Source organism: Rosa rugosa, chromosome 2, assembly GCF_958449725.1.
Source record: "Rosa rugosa chromosome 2, drRosRugo1.1, whole genome shotgun sequence".
In the NCBI taxonomy this organism is placed as follows: domain Eukaryota; kingdom Viridiplantae; phylum Streptophyta; class Magnoliopsida; order Rosales; family Rosaceae; genus Rosa; species Rosa rugosa.
Window position 1 is genome coordinate 58,073,298 of NC_084821.1, and position 20,754 is coordinate 58,094,051.

The following is a 20,754-nucleotide window of genomic DNA, read 5'->3' on the forward strand; positions in this document are numbered from 1 at the left end:
AAGCTGCTTTTGTCGATTCTTGGACAGAATTGTTCTCACCGACTTCGATGGTGGGTCGTGATGATTTTGACCGGATTCTCTCGCTCGGTTTGGCGCTCGGGTCGGTCGGATCTACCGCCACAACTCTTTCCGGTTTGCCGTCGTGGATGAACCTGCCTTCTCCTTCAGTGAGTGCACCGACACACCGACATCGTTGTGAAACAGAGACTGAGAAGAGAGTGGTGAACATAGATGGAGAGAGAGAGAGAGAGAGAGAGAGAGAGAGCGTCGGTGGTGAACATACACGGAGGAGAGAGAGAGCATCATGGTCAACAGAGATGGAGAAGAGAGAGAGAGAAAGGATTAAATAAAGACAGAAGTGAAAAACAAAAGATGATTTAACAAAGCAACTGATTCCATTGGAATGTACAGACAAAGTAAATTGGTGAGTGAGAGAGGAGAAAGTTTGAGTTCTTATAGAACCCAGATTTATGCAAGAACTGAGGACCCAATTTTATGAACCCAGATTTCAACATAAACCCAGATTTTATAGAAGGATTCCGGTGTTAATTGGTTGATTTGGGCTGGTGATCTTCGGCGGGTTATTCGTAGAGAGTAGAGACTGAATTCCGGCGTTAATTGGTATCGGGGTTCGATCCGGGTTGCAAGGTTGATTTTGGGTTGGTGGTCATTTCAGAGAAGATGAACAGTAAAATGACGAAAATATCATTCAAAAGTTAACTCTGTTAGCGATTTTACTATTGCTAGGTACGGAAATTGGGTCGGGGCCAAAACTTCAAGTACCATTATGAGGTTTTTTAAAGTATAGGTATGAAAATTAATAGTCTGGAAAAGTTCAGACACTGTTTGGACGATTTTCCCTTTTTAAAAAGAGGATCAAATGATTTCACTCCTACTCCCATGGTGACTCGAACCCATGACTTCGTCAGTAGGTAGTGGGTGCTCTAACCACTGAGCTAACACCACTTGCTCTTAATTCTTAACAGAACTCACATGAGGTGGTTTCTTCTCTCATTAGTATACATAAGTAGTTTAAGTGATCCCATGGCAAACAGCTTGTTTCATTAGAGTTTCCTTCTGGTAAATTTTGTCACATTGAAAACGTTCATGAGCGAAAGGAAAGTTTTCTGGATCAGTTTATGCCGGAAGAAAGATTCTTGCACCACCATATATGTATGTAGTGTATATATAAGAAAAAAAGTTACATAGCTAATAAATCTCTTTTCAAATATCTGTCGTACTTTAAGGGATGGTCCGTAATGCTCCAGTGCTTCCCTTCTTGGCGATAGTCAGGATGAACCGCTTATACTTCTTAGAATTGATTAACGACCAAAATTAGAAGAGCACCGATGCTCTAAAGTACTAAAAAACTTTTTGTAATCTACAACCAAACCGAGTAGTTGGGGAATCCTCAAATGGATTGTGATTTTGGAACCGAAATAAAGGATAAGATTCTTGTAACAAGATGGAGGAACACCTGACATGAGAGACGTCTGAGGCTGCGGTACGTAGAACTGTTCTAAAAGGCATGTAGGTGAGAATCGATGGTGAAGGACTGAAGGAGATTAGTAGTCATGTAACTCCCTCTGAAGGGCCATGTGATTGTCATATTTTGCTGCCTAGTCTCATTCAAAATATGCCGACAACGTACGTGGCAATGATTCACCATTGTCATGTTTTAATAATGCTAGTCCTCTCATTCGTAACATGTAATGATGCTCTATATATATATATATATAAATATAATTTTTTTTTTTTTTGAAACGTGCTCTATATTTTTTCTTTTGGTAACATAGTATAGTTAACCAAACTTTTGCACAATTAATGTGATGAAATGAATTTTATATAACAGTTTAGTATTTTAAAAAAAGAATTAATTAGTATGATATTAAGAGGATGAGTTTAAAAACACTATGGTGCATGCTTATTTTTTTTTTTTTGAAGTGGGGCTGGTGCGGCTGCTCTCAAGTCTTGATTAATGAAATTGCATAATATAAGGGGGGAGGGACATAGAGCCTGAATCCCAAATTACAATAAGCATAGAGAGAACATCCTAGAATAATACCGGGATTCTCCACAAAATCTATGTATTCTATGGTGCATGCTTATTATGAGAAGGAAATTTGTTTACCCTATGAATAGTACAAACATTAGGGTTTAAGCTGTGAAACTAAAAAAAAAAAAAACAAAAAAAAAAAACAAAAAAAGGAAAAAAAAAGTGAGGTTGTTTAACATGTTAGTGATCTACTATTCAAATAAAAAAACATGTTAGTGATCTCTAACCATTTCCCAACTGGATAAAATACTTAATTAATTATCTAAAAGTACGTTGTTGGAGATTAGATTGGTCTAGGATATAGAATTGCAACAACACGGGTTAGAATAAAATGCGAGTTTTGGACTTTTAACCCTAAAACCTACTTGATATACATCCACTTACTTGTAAGAAAAATCACCATCGAAGATTATTAATATTTGAATACGTAATTCATCCAATAAATTGTTTTAAGTAATAAACAAATCAAAGGGCATAGATTAGGTAAAACAGTAAAACAGAAGAAGCACCGAACCGATTGTGACTTTCCGAAAATAAAATGCAAATACTAGATTTGGTGCATCAGCGGGACCTGTCCTCCATTCTACATCTGAGATTTTCCAACATATTGAATCATTGAAGGAGTCAAATCACGACCTGGAAAACAGGGCAGGTGCATGTGCTGAGTGATGGGAAAGTTTACTGGGGTGGTTATGGAAGTTAATAAAGGACCAGAACCTGCCATGATAAAAGCAATACTCAAAGCATTCCCGCCAACTGAAAACCAATACCTCAACTTCGTTGTAATTATTGGCCACCAAAAAAAGAAGCAGATCCCAAGATTTGATAATTGATATGTTTTAAGTGCGACCACAAGTGTGAATGACTGTTAGATATAGTATAAGACTTGCACAGAAGAGAACTATGATATTGTTTCTTCGGTCCATTATCCTTAATAAAAGTAGTTCGAACTTAAAGTTGGAATACTTAGAACCGATTAATCAAGCTTGGGGAGGTCTAATCTATATTAACTATTAAGAGATCGTAGGTGATCTTTATCACGATGTTTCTTGGACCACATACTGCGCGCAAAGCAATTTTTTTTTACCAAACAGGCCCTCCTTGGGTTCCGTCAATCATTACGAAATTAAAGAAGACAGATTAATTAGGGTAGTTGATCATAACCATAAAGTTGGCAGTTAAGATTAGGTGATCTTTTCAATGTATATAGTTATGAGGTCAGATTCTGCAATAGAAGGGAGATGAAGAACCCTATCGCATCAGCAGAAACTTCTTCACATGTAGAGAGGGACAGAGAAACAGAAGAGTACGTCCGATTCAGCAACAGAATGAGGAAACCTTATCCAGAAAGAAAGAAACTTCATGAAGTTGACAGAGACCTATCCCTAGATCACAGTACGCACAGGAGGTCGTTGTTTTAGACCATTCCAAGAGAGCAAAGGTTGTTTATACATACGGAGAAGAAAGCGAGAATTCCTCCAATAGGGTTAGACCACGCAGCAACCGTTAAGCCAGGTGTTGGTTTTTGTTTGGGTTTGGTTAACTAATATTACTTTCTTCATTTTTATTCTGTTGCTTTTACAATGTGGTGGTTTCTGCGATGTGTCCTCCAACCCAGACTATTGGCCTGCTGAGTTCATGGATTATGACCTTATGGGTATTTTGACTAGAAATCTTTCCCAAGTTTGAGGTTGGTAACAACAAACATTATAGTCTGAGAGGACCAAACAACCCTCTAAACCTTTTTATGGATATTTTAAGCGTGAATTTGAAAATCTGGCAAAACCCTTTTTGTATCTTTCGAAAGTTATATTCCACTCCCACACATATACAGTATGTTTTTCCCCAATTTCCCACCACCTTCCTGCTTACGCATTGATTTGAGAGACTGAGTAAAAATCCAATGCCTGTAATTTTTTTTATGTTGTTGAGAAAATCCAATACCTACGTTGGGAATGGGAGATTGGGAGCTACAAGAGCCGTGCGACATTAGTTTTGGGCCATTTTTTTGTTTTCATTTCATGGGTGACAGGCCTACTATATTAGTTTTGTTGTTTTTTGCTGAATACCCCAGATGAAATGTGATCATCTTGAATGTTCTATTTGCTAGTAATAATCACATGGGTGTCAGACCCAAAAAAAAAAAAAATCATATGGGTGAGGCTCAGCCTCCCCCTTGATTCAGTTTTGAACTTCAATTTCAGCAAAAATATGTAACCAATACTTTGTGAGGGATATTCTCAAAAAAAAGAAAAAAAAAAAAAAACTTTGTGAGGGAGGTAGTGAAGGAAAATATGAAGCAATTTTCAGCGTTAGAGTTAAAAGGACTCACCAATACTCCAAATTTTGCCAAATCTGGGCGAAAGCACAAACAAGAACTTTAGTGGTCTAAATACTAAAAAGTTTATTACACGTACACGTAACTGATATAAAACATCAAATATCTATCACACTTAAATATTCAACTAAATTTTCTCAATCAAAATTTTGTTCAGTGATACTCACAACTCATCAATTTCAGACCAATGAAAAAGCTAAGCTCATTTCAGAAATGGCCCAATCCAGCTAAATCCTAATCGCACAAGTGACCGACCCTATCCAAAAGACCAAAACCATGCTTAAAATAAATTTAGGGCTCAGTCCAGAAAAGTAGAAAATAAACTTGGGCTTCTTGTGGCCAGAGTCCGGGATGTAAGGTTCTTAATTCTTCAACTTTGACTCAATTCTGTTCACTTTTCTGGGATCAAAAATTAGAATAGTTTTAACAAGCTTTGATATTGCATACAAAGAATTGAAGGTAAGCCAGTAGAACCAGGTTCAACCTCCGTGTAATCTGTTTTCTAGACTACATATTTTATGGAACAGACTACAAAAGCAAGGTTGCACTTGGGCACAACTATAGTTTTTGGAAGTGTTACCAAGGCTAGCCAATGGTTTGATGCCCCTCACTATTCATCTGGCAGGGCTCGGCTTCAATAATATTGCATTATTTCTCAGTTTTGAAGCTCAGCTGCAATAACAGTGCTTTCTATACATAATGTAATCTAGTAGAAGCTGATGAAGAAGAAAAGTGTTGTACTTTGTATACCAATAATGCCCATAACAGCCATGCCGTCAGCTGCCTCTTCCAGAGCTCTTGAACTCTCTAATGAGGGTGTTTTGAGTAACCGAGGGTAACTATTATATGTAAGATAAAAAAAAAAGTGAGAAATGGGGAACATGACATGCATGTTCATAAGAAGGTGACCGTTGTGCTGTGTATTGATTGTAATCAGTAATTAACACATATGACCAAACAAAATCACAGTTCGAGATAACTATAACCTTTCTGATTTATAGTAAGCAAAGTAACAAGTGAAAGTTGTGCATCCACATTGAATAAAACAACAATTGAAATGGTTCATACTATACAGTTTATAGCAATCAATCCCTGGAGTGAAATGCTGGTAATAGTAAAGGATACAAAAAATAAGACACAAATGAACAGGAAAACCAGTACCAATCAAGAAAACCATAATAGAACCAGGATAAGTTGATGCTTAAATAACATTAAAGGCTGAAGTGCATTCTAAATCCCTAAAGAATGCAATAAGAGGAAATGCCACCTAAAGAGTCGAAATCAAAGTGACTGATATATTGAAAATGTGTATTTACAATTATGCATATCAGATGCACTTGATCAAAATTCCAAACCCAATGCAGTATACATAAGAGACACCTTGAAACAATCTAAATATTAGTTTCTGATCATGAGTCTCAGATTAAAGAACATAGACTGTCCCTAAATAGGTACATTAATTACAGTGTTGATCTTTTAAGCTTTTAAAACAGATAAGCACCAAATTACTGACTCGTGCACTTACTAATAGAATTCAGTATCTCTATCAAAATTTACAGCCCAGATGAAATAATACAATGCATCTCTGGATGGATTATGAGTTATAGTAGAGTATCATCTTGCAGCTCGTGTGTCATATAAACCAATATATGATATAGAATGATCAATGTAATCCTAATATCAAAATTATATAAAAAAGCTTCAAGTAATTTGCTACCTTTGGCCTACAAACCATATAAAACAATCCTCAAAAAGGCCAGGATGGAAATGAGTGTGCCCCCAAAAAGACAAACTTGAACAACTTTCCTTCTTTTCCTTGGGGACAGCAACGTGAAGTGTAGAAGACTCGCCTCTAGAATTGATTCACCATCCAGTAAGTATACCTAATACATATCATTTCAACAAGGAAAGAAACACTTATGAGTATTGTAAAAAGCATGACTTTAATCATTGTTTATCTGCTGAAAATTGAGAATGCAAATGTTCTTGAAAAGACTCTAAATCACTACCAAGTTGCATAAACTTAGAGGGACCTAAATAGAGGATTAACTAAAGCATCACAGACCCTCTCACAGAAGAAGGAGAACTAATATTTAGTCGGCGATGCACTCATTAGGCCAAAGGTTCAAAATTGAAATCATCCCAACAAATAGTGCATGAGCTTGGCAAGCTCCGATCAATAGGGTGTGAAGATGAGTAAGTTACAAAGAAGAACATATTTTCACATCATATTATGTCAACACTATTGGGATAATAGCAGAACTTTAGTCACCAACTTACTAGCTAAGCTTTAGTTGGAATACAATGTACATCTAAAAAGATAAACAATATACACCTATCCTACATAGGATCAGGCTTAAATCAAGTTGAGCTAGGGTTGCTTAGTACAATCTAACCCTGGATGGATTTTGTCCTCATATGACCAAACTCAGTCGGTATATTCTGCTAGTAAACTAAATTCAGGATATCTTAGGTCGCATAGAAACACAAGGAGAATATAAAAATAAGATAAGGCCGGAATGGGAACACTTTGTCGCTCTTGAGGAAATCCTTTGGCTTGAAAATCTAGAATGCTTACTGATCACATAAGGCCGAAAAGTCTTAGATATTAACTCTTTATCAAGACACTTACCGGCAAACTGTTGAGAAGAGCTAGTGTTAGAGAGACCTGGAATGTGCATCTCAAAATCCTTTCAAGTACATTTGGAAGATATGTACCCAAAGGAAATGCCCAACGAGGTCGATATGCAGTTAACTGGACTGAGCGTGCCATGGAGATAACGTTACCAACAAAAACAAAAGTCCCGCCACAGTTAGATTCCATTGAATCAGAATTTCTTGAGTCCGCAAAAGATTTTCTTCTAACTCGCAAGCATTCCAGAGAATAGGGCCTTGAATAAGTGACCTCAACCCATATTAAGCCGGGAATTTGAATTGGACTTACGCAGGACTCGTCCTATAAAAATAAGAGAATTATATTTATTTGCACAGAAACACAAAAGTAATAGTATTCCTCAAACTGCCTCTGCCTCCATCATAAACATCCAGATACTAACCTGCGAACATATGCAGTTGCTGCCATTGGTTATGGTCGGCGGCCATCCATCACCACATTTATTAAGCTTGACTACATCCTTAGCATTCAAGCAGTAGGTTTTCTCAATATTGATGTTTATATAAGCACAGGGAACAGTTGTAAATGACGTAAGACCATCAGGACATGAAGACTGATTATCTACTATAAGCATCTGTTTGCTTTCTTCCATCGTAGGATTAGGAACGCAGTACCCCTTTCTGTTACTGACTGTCCCAACGCTTTGGACATCCATGTTGTGGTTTCCATCATTAAGTGACAATTCATTCAAGAAAGCCGCCATATCCATCCACTCTTGCGCATTACGGATGGGTACACCATCCACCGATACAATCACATCACCACGGGACAAGTAACCAGACAAAGGCGACGTAGAAGGTACACCCAACACCTACACCACACAATCATAACATAACAAAATAAAAAGGTCAAACTCGCATCCATTTCAGACCATATCGGTAACATAACAAATCAAATGCTCGCGGTGAGTGAACTACCATGGGGCTTTCACCGTGTATGTAAAACGGAAACAACAACACCGGCAGGAGTAGCAATGCCAACCCGCAAACCGCACAGCACTGCAGGTAAAATTCAAATCCAATCAACACTGGTTGCACCAACCACATTAACCTCACCACTAAACAACTCAAAACCACAGCAATCTCACCACTGCATTGTGCCAAATCCCAGCACAATACACTCGAAGCGCGGTAAAACAAGGCAATGCTTGCATTACATCATCATTAAAAGCCACCAGAGCCCCAGGAAAGATACACGCAACAAACACAGCCACATACTCCATACGTATCCCCTCACTGCCTAAATTTTCGCTTCAACATAATCAAAACCCAAATAAAAAAGCATCAACATTTACCACTAGAACAACCAGCTAAAGAAATACAAATCACCTGGCAGCAGCGAGGGCGTGCCCGAACTCGTGCACCGAAACCGAAACGAGGGTCGCGACCACTACATAGACGGCGTCGTTCAATGGGTTGGCGAAGCATGAGGAGATAGATGAGAGGAAGGTATCCAAGAAGAGGTGGTTAGGGAAGAGAGTGAGAGCACGGCCCAGTTCAAAGATGAGGAGGAGGGAGACGGCGAGGAGGGCGCTGAGGCCGAAGCCGACGCCGACGGAGAACCATGCTTTGAGAGGGAGGGAGTGGTTTCGGCCCAAATGGAAAAGAGGGTCGTTGAAGGCCCAGAATTTGTAGTCGCAGTAGCAGCAGGATATGGTGGAGGCGGAGGCGGAGGGAGTGTGGGAGTGAGTAGGGAGGAGATTGGGAGAGTGGGTTTGTGGGTTTCGTCTTGGCATCCCGAACCTTCTGAATCGTCTTCCTTCCATTGTAGTATGGTCTCTGCTATTTGCTGGTCAAATTTTCTGTTCTCTTGGCTTGGGTACTTGTAGTTTGGATTTCTGGACTGAATTTTTATAATTCAAGCACAAAGTTTTGCTGATATTGCAATTGTGGCACAAATTGATAGAACTTTTTGGGTTGAGGAGTGGCACGTATGTGGGCAAGCAGTCCTGGTATCCTGGCCTAGCTGCTTAGGTCGGCCATCGGCTCATGTCTTTAGGGAAGTGGATTGATGTGGGTCATTCAATATTTCAACTGTGAGTAACTTTCAGTGCAAGAATCGAAAGTGTTACTTCAATATGTTTAGATCAAAGAAGTGGTATATGAAGTCTAAATATTGCTTACAACAATATGCTTTGAATTATATCAAGTAATTTCCTCTAAAAAAAAAGTAGCACATTGTTTACAATATATGCTTTGAAGTTTGAAGATCTAAGATTTTTATTCTTATAATGACAATGAACTTCATTAGCTTTGGATAGTGGCGAACAAAGCCAGGAACTAATTGTGAAGTTTACGACTTCATACAACGATTACAAATGCCTTTCATTGTATTTAATAGCCAGTGATACGTATCTATATATCAATCCTTAAAATTGCAAAGGTAATACATGAAATCAAAGGAGTTAGCCATTTTACGATCATTTTTATGAAAGCCAACTTGTTGCAAATTCTGAGCTACGTGATGATATGTTTTTTCTGCTCTGTACATATAATTCTTAGGTTTTAGCCCTAGGTCCTACTCCTACATGAAACCATGAAGCAAAGTTAGATCAGGTCCCTAACTGATTGTTTATTATGTCATTGGATCCAAATTCAATGATGAAGAATGATAGTAATACTTTTATCTTTATTTTTGATTTTATTTCATCAAGTTTTACTTGAGCAATAAGCCAATAATTATGAACCAAATTCCATTTTTGTTCAAGAAAAGGAAACCTAGGGGTTTCTAACTGTTATTAAATTGGAACTCAAGGAGCAAACAGCAACAAACCAATAAAACAAGGCAGCAGGTATAAATACCAAAAGCCAAATGATGGTCTGGCCCTTCTTTTGTCTGAACTCTTGGAGTGACACGGCACCTCTTATTCTTCTCCACTGTAGATCCCAGCCATCTGCGACTTTCTCAGCTCTCTCTCTCCGACGCAGATAGCCACTGACACCAAAAACCCAGAAACCCAAAACAATACCAAACCCCCCACAGCCCATTTCAATTCTCAATGATACTTCTACAATCCCATTCAAGATTCCTCCTTGACACCTTGTTAAATCGCCTCCAAAAGTTCGTTCCTTTCCTCCCCAATTCAATCAAATTCTCCCTCTTTCTCACTCCCCCATTGTTTCTGACCACTTTCTTGTCTTCTGATTCTGCAGCATTGAAAAAGCGGTGGAGCTGGACTACCATTGGGCCGAGTTCGATGACGTCCGGTACCACATTCAGGTGACTGATTGGTTTTCTCCCAAAAACCCAATTAGGGATTTTGACTAGTTCCAATGGGTCATTGACCGTTGATGGTTTTGCAGGTGACGATGAAAAATCCACACATTGTGCTGCTTTCGGTTTCGCTGCCGACCCCACCTCCGGAAACTGTGTTCTTGAGTGGGCTTCCTGCTGGGGCTATAGAGGCTATAAAGGCTGCGTATGGATCAGTAGTGCAGATTCTTGACCCACCTAGAGATGGGTTTAATCTTACATTGAAGCTCAATCTCTCTAAACTTCCTACAGATGAAGGTTCAACGAGTTCCTTTTCTAAGGTCATTATATTGCCATGAATATGCTCTAACATTTTAGGACAGTGTCAAAGTCAGTGAATGCAATTCACATTTCTCGCTTGTTATGTATATGAGCATATTAGGTAGAATGATGAATCTTTCGGAGAGGTTTTCTTGAACTGTTTTTGGTAGTGTTCTTGAGTTTTTTGGATTGCTTGCTTCTCATATAAAACCCACCTAGTTCTTTGGTCGTTATTTGGATTGGTTTAGATGATCTTTTAGTGGATTATAGTCTTTTAGGCGTCCCCTTGTTATCCATGTTCCAGATTATGTATTTTTCGTTTGATTTTGTATTTTGGCTGAGTTTCTAAAATTTTGTCTTGTCATGTTGTTGTTTGATGTTGATGATGTGTAGAGTACAAACATGCTCTTTTGGTAAAGATTGCATCCGTAAGGGAAGTGGTGCTAGGAGCTCCATTGAGAGTAATTCTGAAGCAGCTTACTTCGAGGACTGTTGCTTCCGATATTGATCCACTTGTTGCTCTTGTGCACCGGCCAAAGGAATCCTTTTTCCTTATTCCTCAGGTAAAGTTAAATATTATGATGATTCCAGTCTGTTTTCTATATTTTCTAGTTTAGCTACTTAGGAGGACAATACTTGAAAAATTTGCTGGTAAAGTTTTATAATTATTGTGACAGGCAGAAAAGGTGACCGTGGTATTTCCTATGAGATTCAAGGACTCTATTGACATTGTTCTTGCAACTTCCTTCCTGCAGGTATACTGAGTATACTCTTAAATTAGTTGAACTACAGAAATGACTTGCAAATATAAATTTCTTACCTGGAAGAGATAAAAGTCAGTCATAACTAAGTATGTTGATGAGGCTAATAAGAGTTATCTCACTTATCTGATATCGTACATAGTGCAAGCTTGTCCAATCTTGAAATAGTACCCCTCAAGCTATGAGGTTTTGTATACTTCTGAGTTCTTATTGTTAACTCTGAAGGTTTGCTTTGTTATCATTTAGGAATTTGTGGATGCAAGACGTACGGCTGGACTTAATAATGCTCCTTATTGTATGTGGTCTCCGACCCCTCCTTTAGAACTAAAGGGAGCTCCTGATGAAGCTCTATCTGTCAATGCGGGATTTGTCACTTTTGGTAATGTCATGGAAATGGGCTGCTTGTTATTAATTTTCTTTCTCGCTGTAATAATCTGTACCGTGTACCAATGCAGTTGTTTTACCTCGTCATGTGGAAGGCAAGAAACTGGATCGGACAGTTTGGAGTTTATCAACTTTCCATGCATATGTTAGTTATCATGTTAAGGTGTGACTTTTTCATATGCACCTATTATTTCCGTCTTTTGTTCTCTTTTTCTACCTCCTGATTTGCTAGTTTGGTACTGTAGCTGACTTCCAATATTTAGGAGAAAATGGTGCAGAACCTTCTAAAGTTTAGCTAGTGTGATCTAGCCGAGTACGATCTAGTTAGATTTTCGACTGCTAGATGTAGAATATTATTGTCTGAATATTTTCCTTTCCTTTTAAAAAGCATGGAAGCCATATTTGATGGTATCAAGCCGAGTACGATCTAGTGATCTAGCCGAGTATGATCTAGTTAGCTTTTCGACTGCTAGATGTAGAATATTATTGTCTGAATATTTTCCTTTACTTTTAAAAAGCATGGAAGCCATATTTGACGGTATCAATTTAGAATATTCTGTTAAGCTGGGCATGGTAAGATATATGCATTGTTGAAAGTTGGGTTCTTATGTGGGAAGTAAAGATCTTTTTGATGGTTTTTCCTTGTGTGATTCACTCTTATTTACAGCTTATCATTGAAGCTTTAATTTATTTTTCACTTCATGTACAACAAATGTTGGCACAATTCTCCATGCTCCTTGATATTTGGCTGACACAATCATTTGGTTGCCTTTCTACTCCTTCTGAGTGAGACTGCTGCATGGCAGCATGCTTCTTTACTGATTCATAATGTGATTTTATTCTTCTTTTGATTTGCTTGATCTAAATCTCTTTTGTGCATATTCTTCCAGTGTTCAGAGGGATTCATGCATACAAGGATGCGACGTCGTGTAGAATCTTTGATTGAGGTAGTCTTTTCCTTTTTTTCAACTCTTTCTCCAGCTTGATCTTTTCTTAGTTTCTGAGTGGTTGTATTCAAATCCCCTTAATGCTTGAATGCGTGGTTATGCCCCCACCTATATATACAGCCTGAACTCAACTACATGCTGTTACATACTAAATTAGATGCTTGTTGAGCTGAGCTCCTTTGTCTGGCTTAATGCCAACATATAGCATATATGGTATAATGAGGTTTTTATGAAGCTACGCTGTATAAAGTTCATCTGGTGCTGTCTTGGGTTTCCCCATTAGTCTTATTTCGACATGTGGGATTGGAATGAATTCAGAGATTTCTTGTGCTGATTGTGGAGGAACCATGGGAGTGATAAGTATAGAATTACTAACAGCTGGTTGCATCACCTGTTTCCAACATTTCTTTGTTCAGTTGTTCAATCCTCCATCTTTAGGGTTTAGACTGTTATAGTTTATGACGAGGTGGCACACTTCCATTTATTGGGGGTTGATAGATGCAGCATCTTTGTTCAGGGGTCTGTTTGTTGAGTTTATTTGGGTTCTATTTCAGTTTTATAGCTTTTTACTTCACTATATATCTTCCAAAACCAATTTAGTGATGGCTTTCTCTGGACTGCATCATCTGATATATATTACAAAAGTTATATATTTTATTTTATTGTTTCCTTAGGCTCTTGATCGTGCTAAGCCTGGAATGGAGAATGCAAGGAATAATGCAGCACAGAATAGATCCTTTAAACGGCTGGTTTGTCATCAATCTCAAAGCTTTTTGCACTTCAATTGCATAGTGATGAAATTGGTGTACTCTTGCTGAAACATATTCTCTTTTCCTTAAATCTATTTAAATACTGGATTGCAGAGCCTCAAGGAAGCTAGGAACCATTCTTTTAATTAATAAAGGTGCGGTTGCCAGATAGTGAGAAGGACGTACACCTTGGATGCAATGAAATATTGTCATCAAAAGAACTGCTCGAGGATATGCAGGAATTGTGTCTGCTGCAAATGCAAGTGAGTGCAAGTGCTTGTATTTTATCCCTCTAGTAGAAAAAGAGAATACATTTAGTTATTAATGGGTTAGTAGTTGGTCCTATGTGAACCAGTAAATGTTATTTTGTTCAAGGCAATATTGAGTTGATAGGTTAAAATGACATGCTAAAATGGGTGGGGATGGGTTCTAGGGTTTAGCTGCTATATATGTGATTTTGTATTAGGTGATTTTGATAATCAGAACTCGTTGGTTGATGTGAGTTTGCCCCTATCTACTTCATCGCCACTGTTTATTTTTAAAATTTTCAATTTCTAGTAAATTAGAAATTCTCCCTAGCAGCACAACTGTTAGCCGATAGTGCTGTGGCAAAATAATGAAATACAAGATGGAGTTCAAGGTACTTGGCCGAAAGATCAATGTTCATGATTTCTTCATGTAGTGTGCCTCAAGCAACCCAAAAGGCTATGACAAAACCAAGATCCAAGCTGACATGGAACCAAAGCTCTTCATATTATTTCCATCTTCATTATGGCAAACCTGTTTATTGTTGCAAATTGTTGATATTAGAGGTGAGGACCCAGGAGTTAAGACATTAAGAGGTATTTGTGGTATTTCTTGGTATTGTGATTGCTAATTACAAGGTTGATGTATGACAAACATCCACATGGTAATCACTCAGCTATTAGAAAACAATATACAAAAGCTGGCGAAACAGGCAAAGCAGTGCTCCAATAGCAAAACTACTTCAAGCAATACAAATACGATGAGAGCGTGAATACTGGTTTTTCTTCATCTTGTCCGCCTTGGTTTTATAGGAGCAAGTCAGAAAGATCGAGAATGTAAGCAGGAACCAACTATAATTACTCCACCTTTTTTCTTTAATGAAGCGAAATAAGGGTCCACTCTTCACCCTTATTCGAAATTTTATTGTTAAAGGAGCGAAGTACAAAAGCAGGGAGGACTAGGCCAAGCCACTTCCTTGAAACACAAAAAAGCGTACAATCACCAAGTTCCATAGCACCAGCGAAACCCTAGTTTCGAGCCTAAGCGGTGGGGTCGGCGGCCATCGTGCAGAGTCGGCGGCTATCTGCGTGCAGCGTCGGTGATAAGCTTGACTGGCTTCACAGGACGGGTCTGGTGGTTTACTTGATCGATCTCTTGATCGGTGGTTGGCTGGTTTTGGTCGAAACTGGTTTGCTCCAAGGCGACGGTGGCTGGTTGGCTTGACGTTTAAGGGTCGGGTCAAAGGATCAGAGCGTCGAGGAACAGAGCGGGTTCGTTCGATCTTCCCAGCAAGGCTTGGTCGAGGTTCTGGGAGTCCGAGGCACCTGATCGACTTTGGTTTATTGGGATCGAGTTTACTGATTTCCGGTGGGGTTGTTGCCGGTTCGGAAGGAAGGCAGCGGACCCAGTTGTAGGTGATGCGATGCTGGAGGGGCCGGCCGCCGGAGAGCTTGGTGGCGACGCCGATGGATTGGCAGAAGCTGCTGTCTTGGCTGCTCGGGTTTGGGCTTGGGCCTTTGGGCCTGGGCTCAAACTTGGGTTGCTTGGATGTAACTAGGCCCACATTTTGGGCTTAGGTTTTTTAAAATGTCAGTCCTAATTCAGATCATGGTTCTTCGGAATTGGTAATTATCTTGAATTTGGACTGGTGGAAGCGGCTTATGGATGAGGAACTGACTCCTATTTGTTTGCTGGGAAGTGACTCTTTGTTGGTACCGCAATTGCGTGCCTGGCTAATGGGGATGCTAGACAATGATTTTGCCCTAGAAGACACAGAGTTGTTCTTTGTTTATGGGTCCGTTTCCAAAGCGGGCTCAAAATCGACTTGTAATGAGTTTACATTGCTTAGACGCTCCTAGTTACCCCGCCATTTTTCTGTCTTTAAGTGTATGTTAGACTCTGGCTTTTTGGTTGGTCATCTAATGCAATGAACCTTTGTTTCAAAAAAAAAAAAAAAGGAACAATGCACCAATAAAAAGGAACAAAATACAAGAGTACAATCAAACTATAGTAGACGCTAGTAAACTGAAGAAACAAGGTCGCTGCCATAGGTGTCTGCAAAAAAATCTCGAAGAGTCTCCCACCAACTCTGACCAATATGGTTTGCACGCTGCCAACCTGTCTGCTACTCTTTCATTCTCTATAAACGTGCGAAACTCCACCCCCTGATCGATAGAAGCAAAAGAGAGTTATTCAACACCGACTCAGACAAAAAAGCTCGTAGGTAAACCTCTACAAATTTTTCTTCATTCAGCTTCATATTACAGAGTCACAGCTCAAATTTATGAAAAAAACAGTAACTATGTTTTCATTTTTTCACAATGATAGAGAAGCTAACATTGAATCAGCAACGTCATCAACAGACATTGCACAACCTAGCAAGCAGAAAAGCGACTGAATAAGCATGTCATTGCAACTCTTGCACCACTTTTTGTCTAAAGAGAACTGGAGCAAGCAATTTTTTTGGATAGACTCCATGACCAACTTTTGATAGGTTAACACCTTTTGTGTATATACACCTGGAGCAACTAGAACAACTATTTTTTGGAAAATGTTCTAGCAGCAACTGTAACTAAGTTGACCTTAAACTAAGATAGCCTATTTTTTCGAACAATCTACTATAATGGAAAATGTTGCCAGCTGCTATCGATATTGGAAACTTTGATAAGCCTTCAGTTCAGAGACAAAGTTGGCTAAACTTAAGTACATTTCATGGTTGCGATTCACATCCGGTAGCAAAGTGCGGGCACCGTTGCTAGTTGTATATCAATGGCGATATATTCCACTTTGTTTAGCCATATTACGGAATTTCTAGTCCTCAGCCCATTTTACAAGTTTGGAAGTCAACCCATCAGATAGGAATATATTCTACTACGTACTACCTAGCTAGCTACCATCAACTAGACTAGTTTAGCTATCTAGCTATATATTCACACTGCATGAATCTTCCTATTTCATTCTCCTTTCTCAATCACATTATAGTAAGATTCCTATGAATTCGTTGGGTCATTAGTCTTCTAATAATTAAGTTCAAGTCGTTCGTTTGCGTGTAGAAGATATGCATAAGGATGCGGGTATTGAATAGTTCACCCTACAAATATTTGAATTATTGAAACACTATATTACCAAATTACAAAATGACTAATAAATACACTAATTTTCTAAAATCCAAATCGGTAAGGAAAACTAAATACATAGCCAATTAATTAAATACAAAGGCTAATTAATTTCTCATTACGTAAACATTAATCTTCATCTTCTCCACCCAAATTTGAATTTATTACTAATTTTTTAGTCTCTTGTTGCTTCCTCATCGTTAATCTATTATTCAGTTCACAAAATCATTAGTGTTAATTTCATCAAAATATTTACAATACCGTTTGTGAACACCGAAAGTAAAAATTTTAAACACGAAAAAGAAAAAAACTTAATCTTCAGCATTGCTCAAAGTTGTTGATTTACTAATCTTTTGACATCGATTGAAATAGACGAACACTGAAACTGAAAGAAAAAAAAATGGAAGTAAATCAGATTATGATTTTATTAGGAAACTTTAATAGATTTTAGTTTTTAGGGAAATGATGGAAAATGTCACATTAGAGTGTGAAATGATAAAAATGTCACCTAATTTTCCACTTGATACAAAGGTCCATTATGAATTGTTAATAATACTAATTTAGTCCTTATTAGTAATGAATTAATGTTAAAAAAGGTCAGTTTTAAATTTTTCTGATTCCCATTATGCCCTTAAAGTAAAAAAAATCCTAGAGCTCAAATCTTCTCTCTCTTGTTCTTGGCTATTTCGGAGAGAGACCAAGGGAAGGAGCAAAAAATTTCCTATTCCTGTTGGATTCCGGAATCGGAGGGCGGCGGCGGCTCGATTCCAATGAATGTGCTTTGTTGCAACCGTGATAGTCGGCGCATGTGCTTCTGATTCGTCGCTGATTGCTGATCCCGACTTGTGGTATTGGACTTTAAATTTTCTGCTTTTGGATTTTCGATCTGTTTTTGTAGATTGCATCGACTCTTGCGTGAAATCTTCATAGTTTTTTTTGTCATTTTGTTGGAGTAGGAGTGAATTGTAAGGTTATCTCAATGTCTAAGATCTCACACCAATCAGTGGCTACGCCTACTAGCTTGGCCTCGGTGTCCACTATTCCGGCTTGCAAGGTAATTCGTCTATTTTCTTTCACTATTTCGAGTTTAGATCTGCTGGCATACATCAAATGAAAATCTGGCTTACAAATTATGTTGTTTATGTTCTGCACAAGAAACACTTGTAATTTGGATCTAAATGAATAGTCGAAATCTCGGTCCAGGTTAATTAGTTTTCACCATCAGAGAGATTCTAAGGAGTACAATCAAATTTTGCGTTGCACAGCCACCAATTTGGTTGAGTTAATAATTGAATTCCTTTCTTTGTTTGGTCTATTAACGTGAAAACCTGTTCAACTAAAGAGAAAAAAGTTTGAAAACATGGAACACGGAGTGGACTCAGTTGTAAATTAGAGTGATCAATTCATGTTTGCTGGTTAAGAAGTGATCTTTATTAAAATTCATGTTCTTGGAGGGGAAATAGATTTGTGTAATGAAGTACTAGACTTGGTTATCTATTTCCTCACTCTCACGTGTATCTGGTTTCTGTGTTTTTAGTTATTTGGTAAGGTAGTGACATTGCAATAATTTGGTAAGGTAGTGATTGCATGTATGTTCTTGGATGAGAAAATTGACTATGTGAGATATAGTGATTGCAATAATTTGGTAAGGTAGTGTCTCGTTCTTTGCTTTTTCTAATGAGCCATCTTAAGTTATGTTTTGTTGTAGTTCTGAAATTTTACTTTGATAATTTCTCTGTGTATTTGAAAGAAACATATGCGCCTCTTAATGCCAGAATTTCAAGTGTGCTGTGTAATTAAGTGATGAAAACCGATGAATTAAGTAGATAGAGCTGTGACGTAAGAAACAAGTAGATAAGGTTAAGTATAGACTCATGTGGTGAACTTACAAGGCATGATATTTTCCAGGTCAATCAGTTGGTTCAGGTTGCACAGAAGTGCCAGAGTACGATTGTTGAAAGTGGATCTGATGGGGTTTCTCAGCAGGATCTACAAGCAAATAGTAATTTGTGAGTTTTTGAGGTGATCAACCAGTTTGGTATTCAATTTTAATGTCTCCTCATAAAGAAGTAGGGCTTCACCGATGTTGTTTGTTTCCTTCAAGGTTCTGCCAGCTGGGCGGTAGCTCGCAAAGAGTTTGGAGTTGCAGTCGCTGAATGACTTGGCTTTTCTAAAAGATATGTGAGGTGTTTGCAGGTATATTTTATTGCATTCATGGACATGATCGTTGAGTTAGATAATGTTCAGTTTTTATGTCATGTATATCTTTATACTTGAATTTTATTTAAGTTGCTAACTTTCTAACTTTTAACAGATATCAGAGGTTGTGAACAACATGAAAGATTTGATCGAATTCTGCCAGGAAAACAAAGTTGGCCCAATTGGTATTTTCCTGTTTTTCATTCCTCTTTCCATTTTGTAGTTCTCTGCTGCTGCTTTGCATGGAGTTGAGCATATTGTTAGTAATTTCTTGTTCAATTAGTTGTATATTTGTATTCCGGCACCATCTTAGACAGATTCTTGAACAAACCATTATATGGTTTTGCCCCTGATATCCGCTTGGTATTGCTTGTAGCTTTAATTTACTCATTCTATGAGTTAACTATCTTCTGGTGAAGTAGTTGTAGTGTTCAATTTGGAGCTAATAGGCATGCTTCTTGAGTATTATGTTTAATTAAGTTAATGGAGGTTTTGGACATGGTGGATCTAGAGTTGATTGGAATCAGCTTGTTGTCGTCTTCACATCTTTCTTGTAGGAAGTAATGTTGCTCTTGTTTCTTGTATTTGATATATAATGCGGTGAAGTTGGTATTTGGCTACTTATTTCTTGCTCTCATTGATTCACTTCCTCCCTCTTTGTTGTGCCAAACTTTTTGTGAGCTCCTGTGTTTTGCTTGTTGCTTGTTTCAGTTGTTGATTCTATTTCTTTATATTGATTTCTTTGATTGACTTTCTGCTGAAAATTGCAGAGGGCTTGCAGGTTCATCCTCGACATGCGAATGCAACCAAGCTTCAGATGCAAAGGATGCACGAAATGGAGCAGTTAGCAAGTGTTCAGGGCATGCCAACTGATAGGAACACATTGAATAAGCTAATGGTAATAACAACCATCACATGGCCAGGGGAGGAGCTTTGAGTGACTCTGCACAAGCAGCTTTAGCGCTGACCAATTACCAAAATCTGCTGATGAAGCAGAACTCAATGAATTGAAATGCAAATTCTCTTTTTTTATTTTTTGAAATGGGGCTGGTGCGGCTGCCCTCAAGCCTTGATTAATGAAATTTCAGAATACATGGGGGGGGGGGGGGGACGTAGAGCCTGAACCCCAGATTACAATAAGCATAAAGAGAACATCCGGAAATAATACCAGGATTCTCCATAAAAACTATGTATTCTAACAAGCACCAATTAGCAAAGAGTGCACGAATAGCTACTCTATTGCTTTGACATAGCGGTGACATACCGGAAAGATAACTCTATAACGAAGAAGCATCATTACAAATAACACAGCTTTCCCACTATGTTGCCGCACGGAAAAAAATCCGGCGACACTCAATTTCATCCTGCCACTAGGAGGTTGCGTCCATTTGATCAAACAAACAGATCGCCGCCTCGCTAGGCCAGACAAGGCACACAGAGTGTGCATTCCGGGACAACGCCCATTTCTCCCTACCAAAAAATAGTAGGGACTTATTTCCGGCATATAGCCGCATTTAAATAGTAACAATAGAAAATAATAAAACATAAAACAAAAGGAAGTTGAGCCCAGAGTCCAAGCCCAGGCCCAACCCCTGCTCAGCCCAGTCCAAAAATACAAGCTGCTGCTGTCACCTCGACACCGACCCGCAAGTTGGAACCAGTCTGTCCAAACACCGGCATCCAAACCGCCGGCTTGAGCAAAACCAGACCATCCCATCCTCTCTCCGTCCTTCCCAAAACGCCAGCGTACATCACTGCCATCCCCAACAAC

General features: G+C 38.5%; 2 protein-coding genes and 1 long non-coding RNA gene across 7 annotated transcripts; 2 read left to right on the forward strand and 1 right to left on the reverse strand.

The window, feature by feature from the left end:
* Nucleotides 1–4,677: 4,677 nt before the first annotated feature.
* Nucleotides 4,678–9,066, reverse strand: LOC133728770 (membrane-bound transcription factor site-2 protease homolog). Of its 3 annotated transcripts, none has more exons than XM_062156208.1 (7): nt 8,397–8,536; nt 8,156–8,307; nt 7,986–8,066; nt 7,451–7,879; nt 7,027–7,350; nt 6,112–6,277; nt 4,678–5,233 (listed from the first exon to the last, which is right to left on the reverse strand). In XM_062156208.1, exons 2-6 carry the CDS (start codon nt 8,288–8,290, stop codon nt 6,119–6,121), a joined length of 1,128 nt encoding a protein of 375 aa, XP_062012192.1. In that variant the 5' UTR covers nt 8,291–8,307; nt 8,397–8,536; the 3' UTR covers nt 4,678–5,233; nt 6,112–6,118. The 3 variants fall into 3 exon arrangements, with proteins under 3 accessions (XP_062012192.1, XP_062012190.1, XP_062012191.1); XM_062156206.1 differs by having other exon boundaries at nt 4,679–5,233; nt 8,156–8,303; nt 8,397–9,066; XM_062156207.1 differs by lacking the exon at nt 4,678–5,233 and having other exon boundaries at nt 5,782–6,277; nt 8,156–8,303; nt 8,397–9,066.
* An 839-nt stretch (nt 9,067–9,905) lies between these two features.
* Nucleotides 9,906–13,913, forward strand: LOC133728771 (actin-related protein 2/3 complex subunit 2A). The gene is made up of 10 exons (XM_062156209.1): nt 9,906–10,128; nt 10,221–10,287; nt 10,371–10,578; nt 10,975–11,144; nt 11,259–11,336; nt 11,589–11,721; nt 11,798–11,889; nt 12,617–12,673; nt 13,348–13,422; nt 13,537–13,913. The coding sequence occupies exons 1-10, from the start codon at nt 10,067–10,069 to the stop codon at nt 13,570–13,572; spliced, it is 978 nt and encodes a 325-aa protein (XP_062012193.1). The 5' UTR covers nt 9,906–10,066; the 3' UTR covers nt 13,573–13,913.
* Nucleotides 13,914–17,383: 3,470 nt separating this feature from the next.
* Nucleotides 17,384–19,981, forward strand: LOC133734087 (uncharacterized). 3 transcript variants are annotated; one of them, XR_009858047.1, is made up of 6 exons: nt 17,387–17,632; nt 17,741–17,838; nt 18,693–18,806; nt 18,889–18,980; nt 19,099–19,168; nt 19,754–19,980. It is a non-coding gene; the product is annotated as an uncharacterized LOC133734087 (long non-coding RNA). The 3 variants fall into 3 exon arrangements; XR_009858048.1 differs by having other exon boundaries at nt 17,388–17,632; nt 18,693–18,793; nt 19,754–19,979; XR_009858046.1 differs by having other exon boundaries at nt 17,384–17,632; nt 18,693–18,980; nt 19,754–19,981.
* Nucleotides 19,982–20,754: the final 773 nt, after the last annotated feature.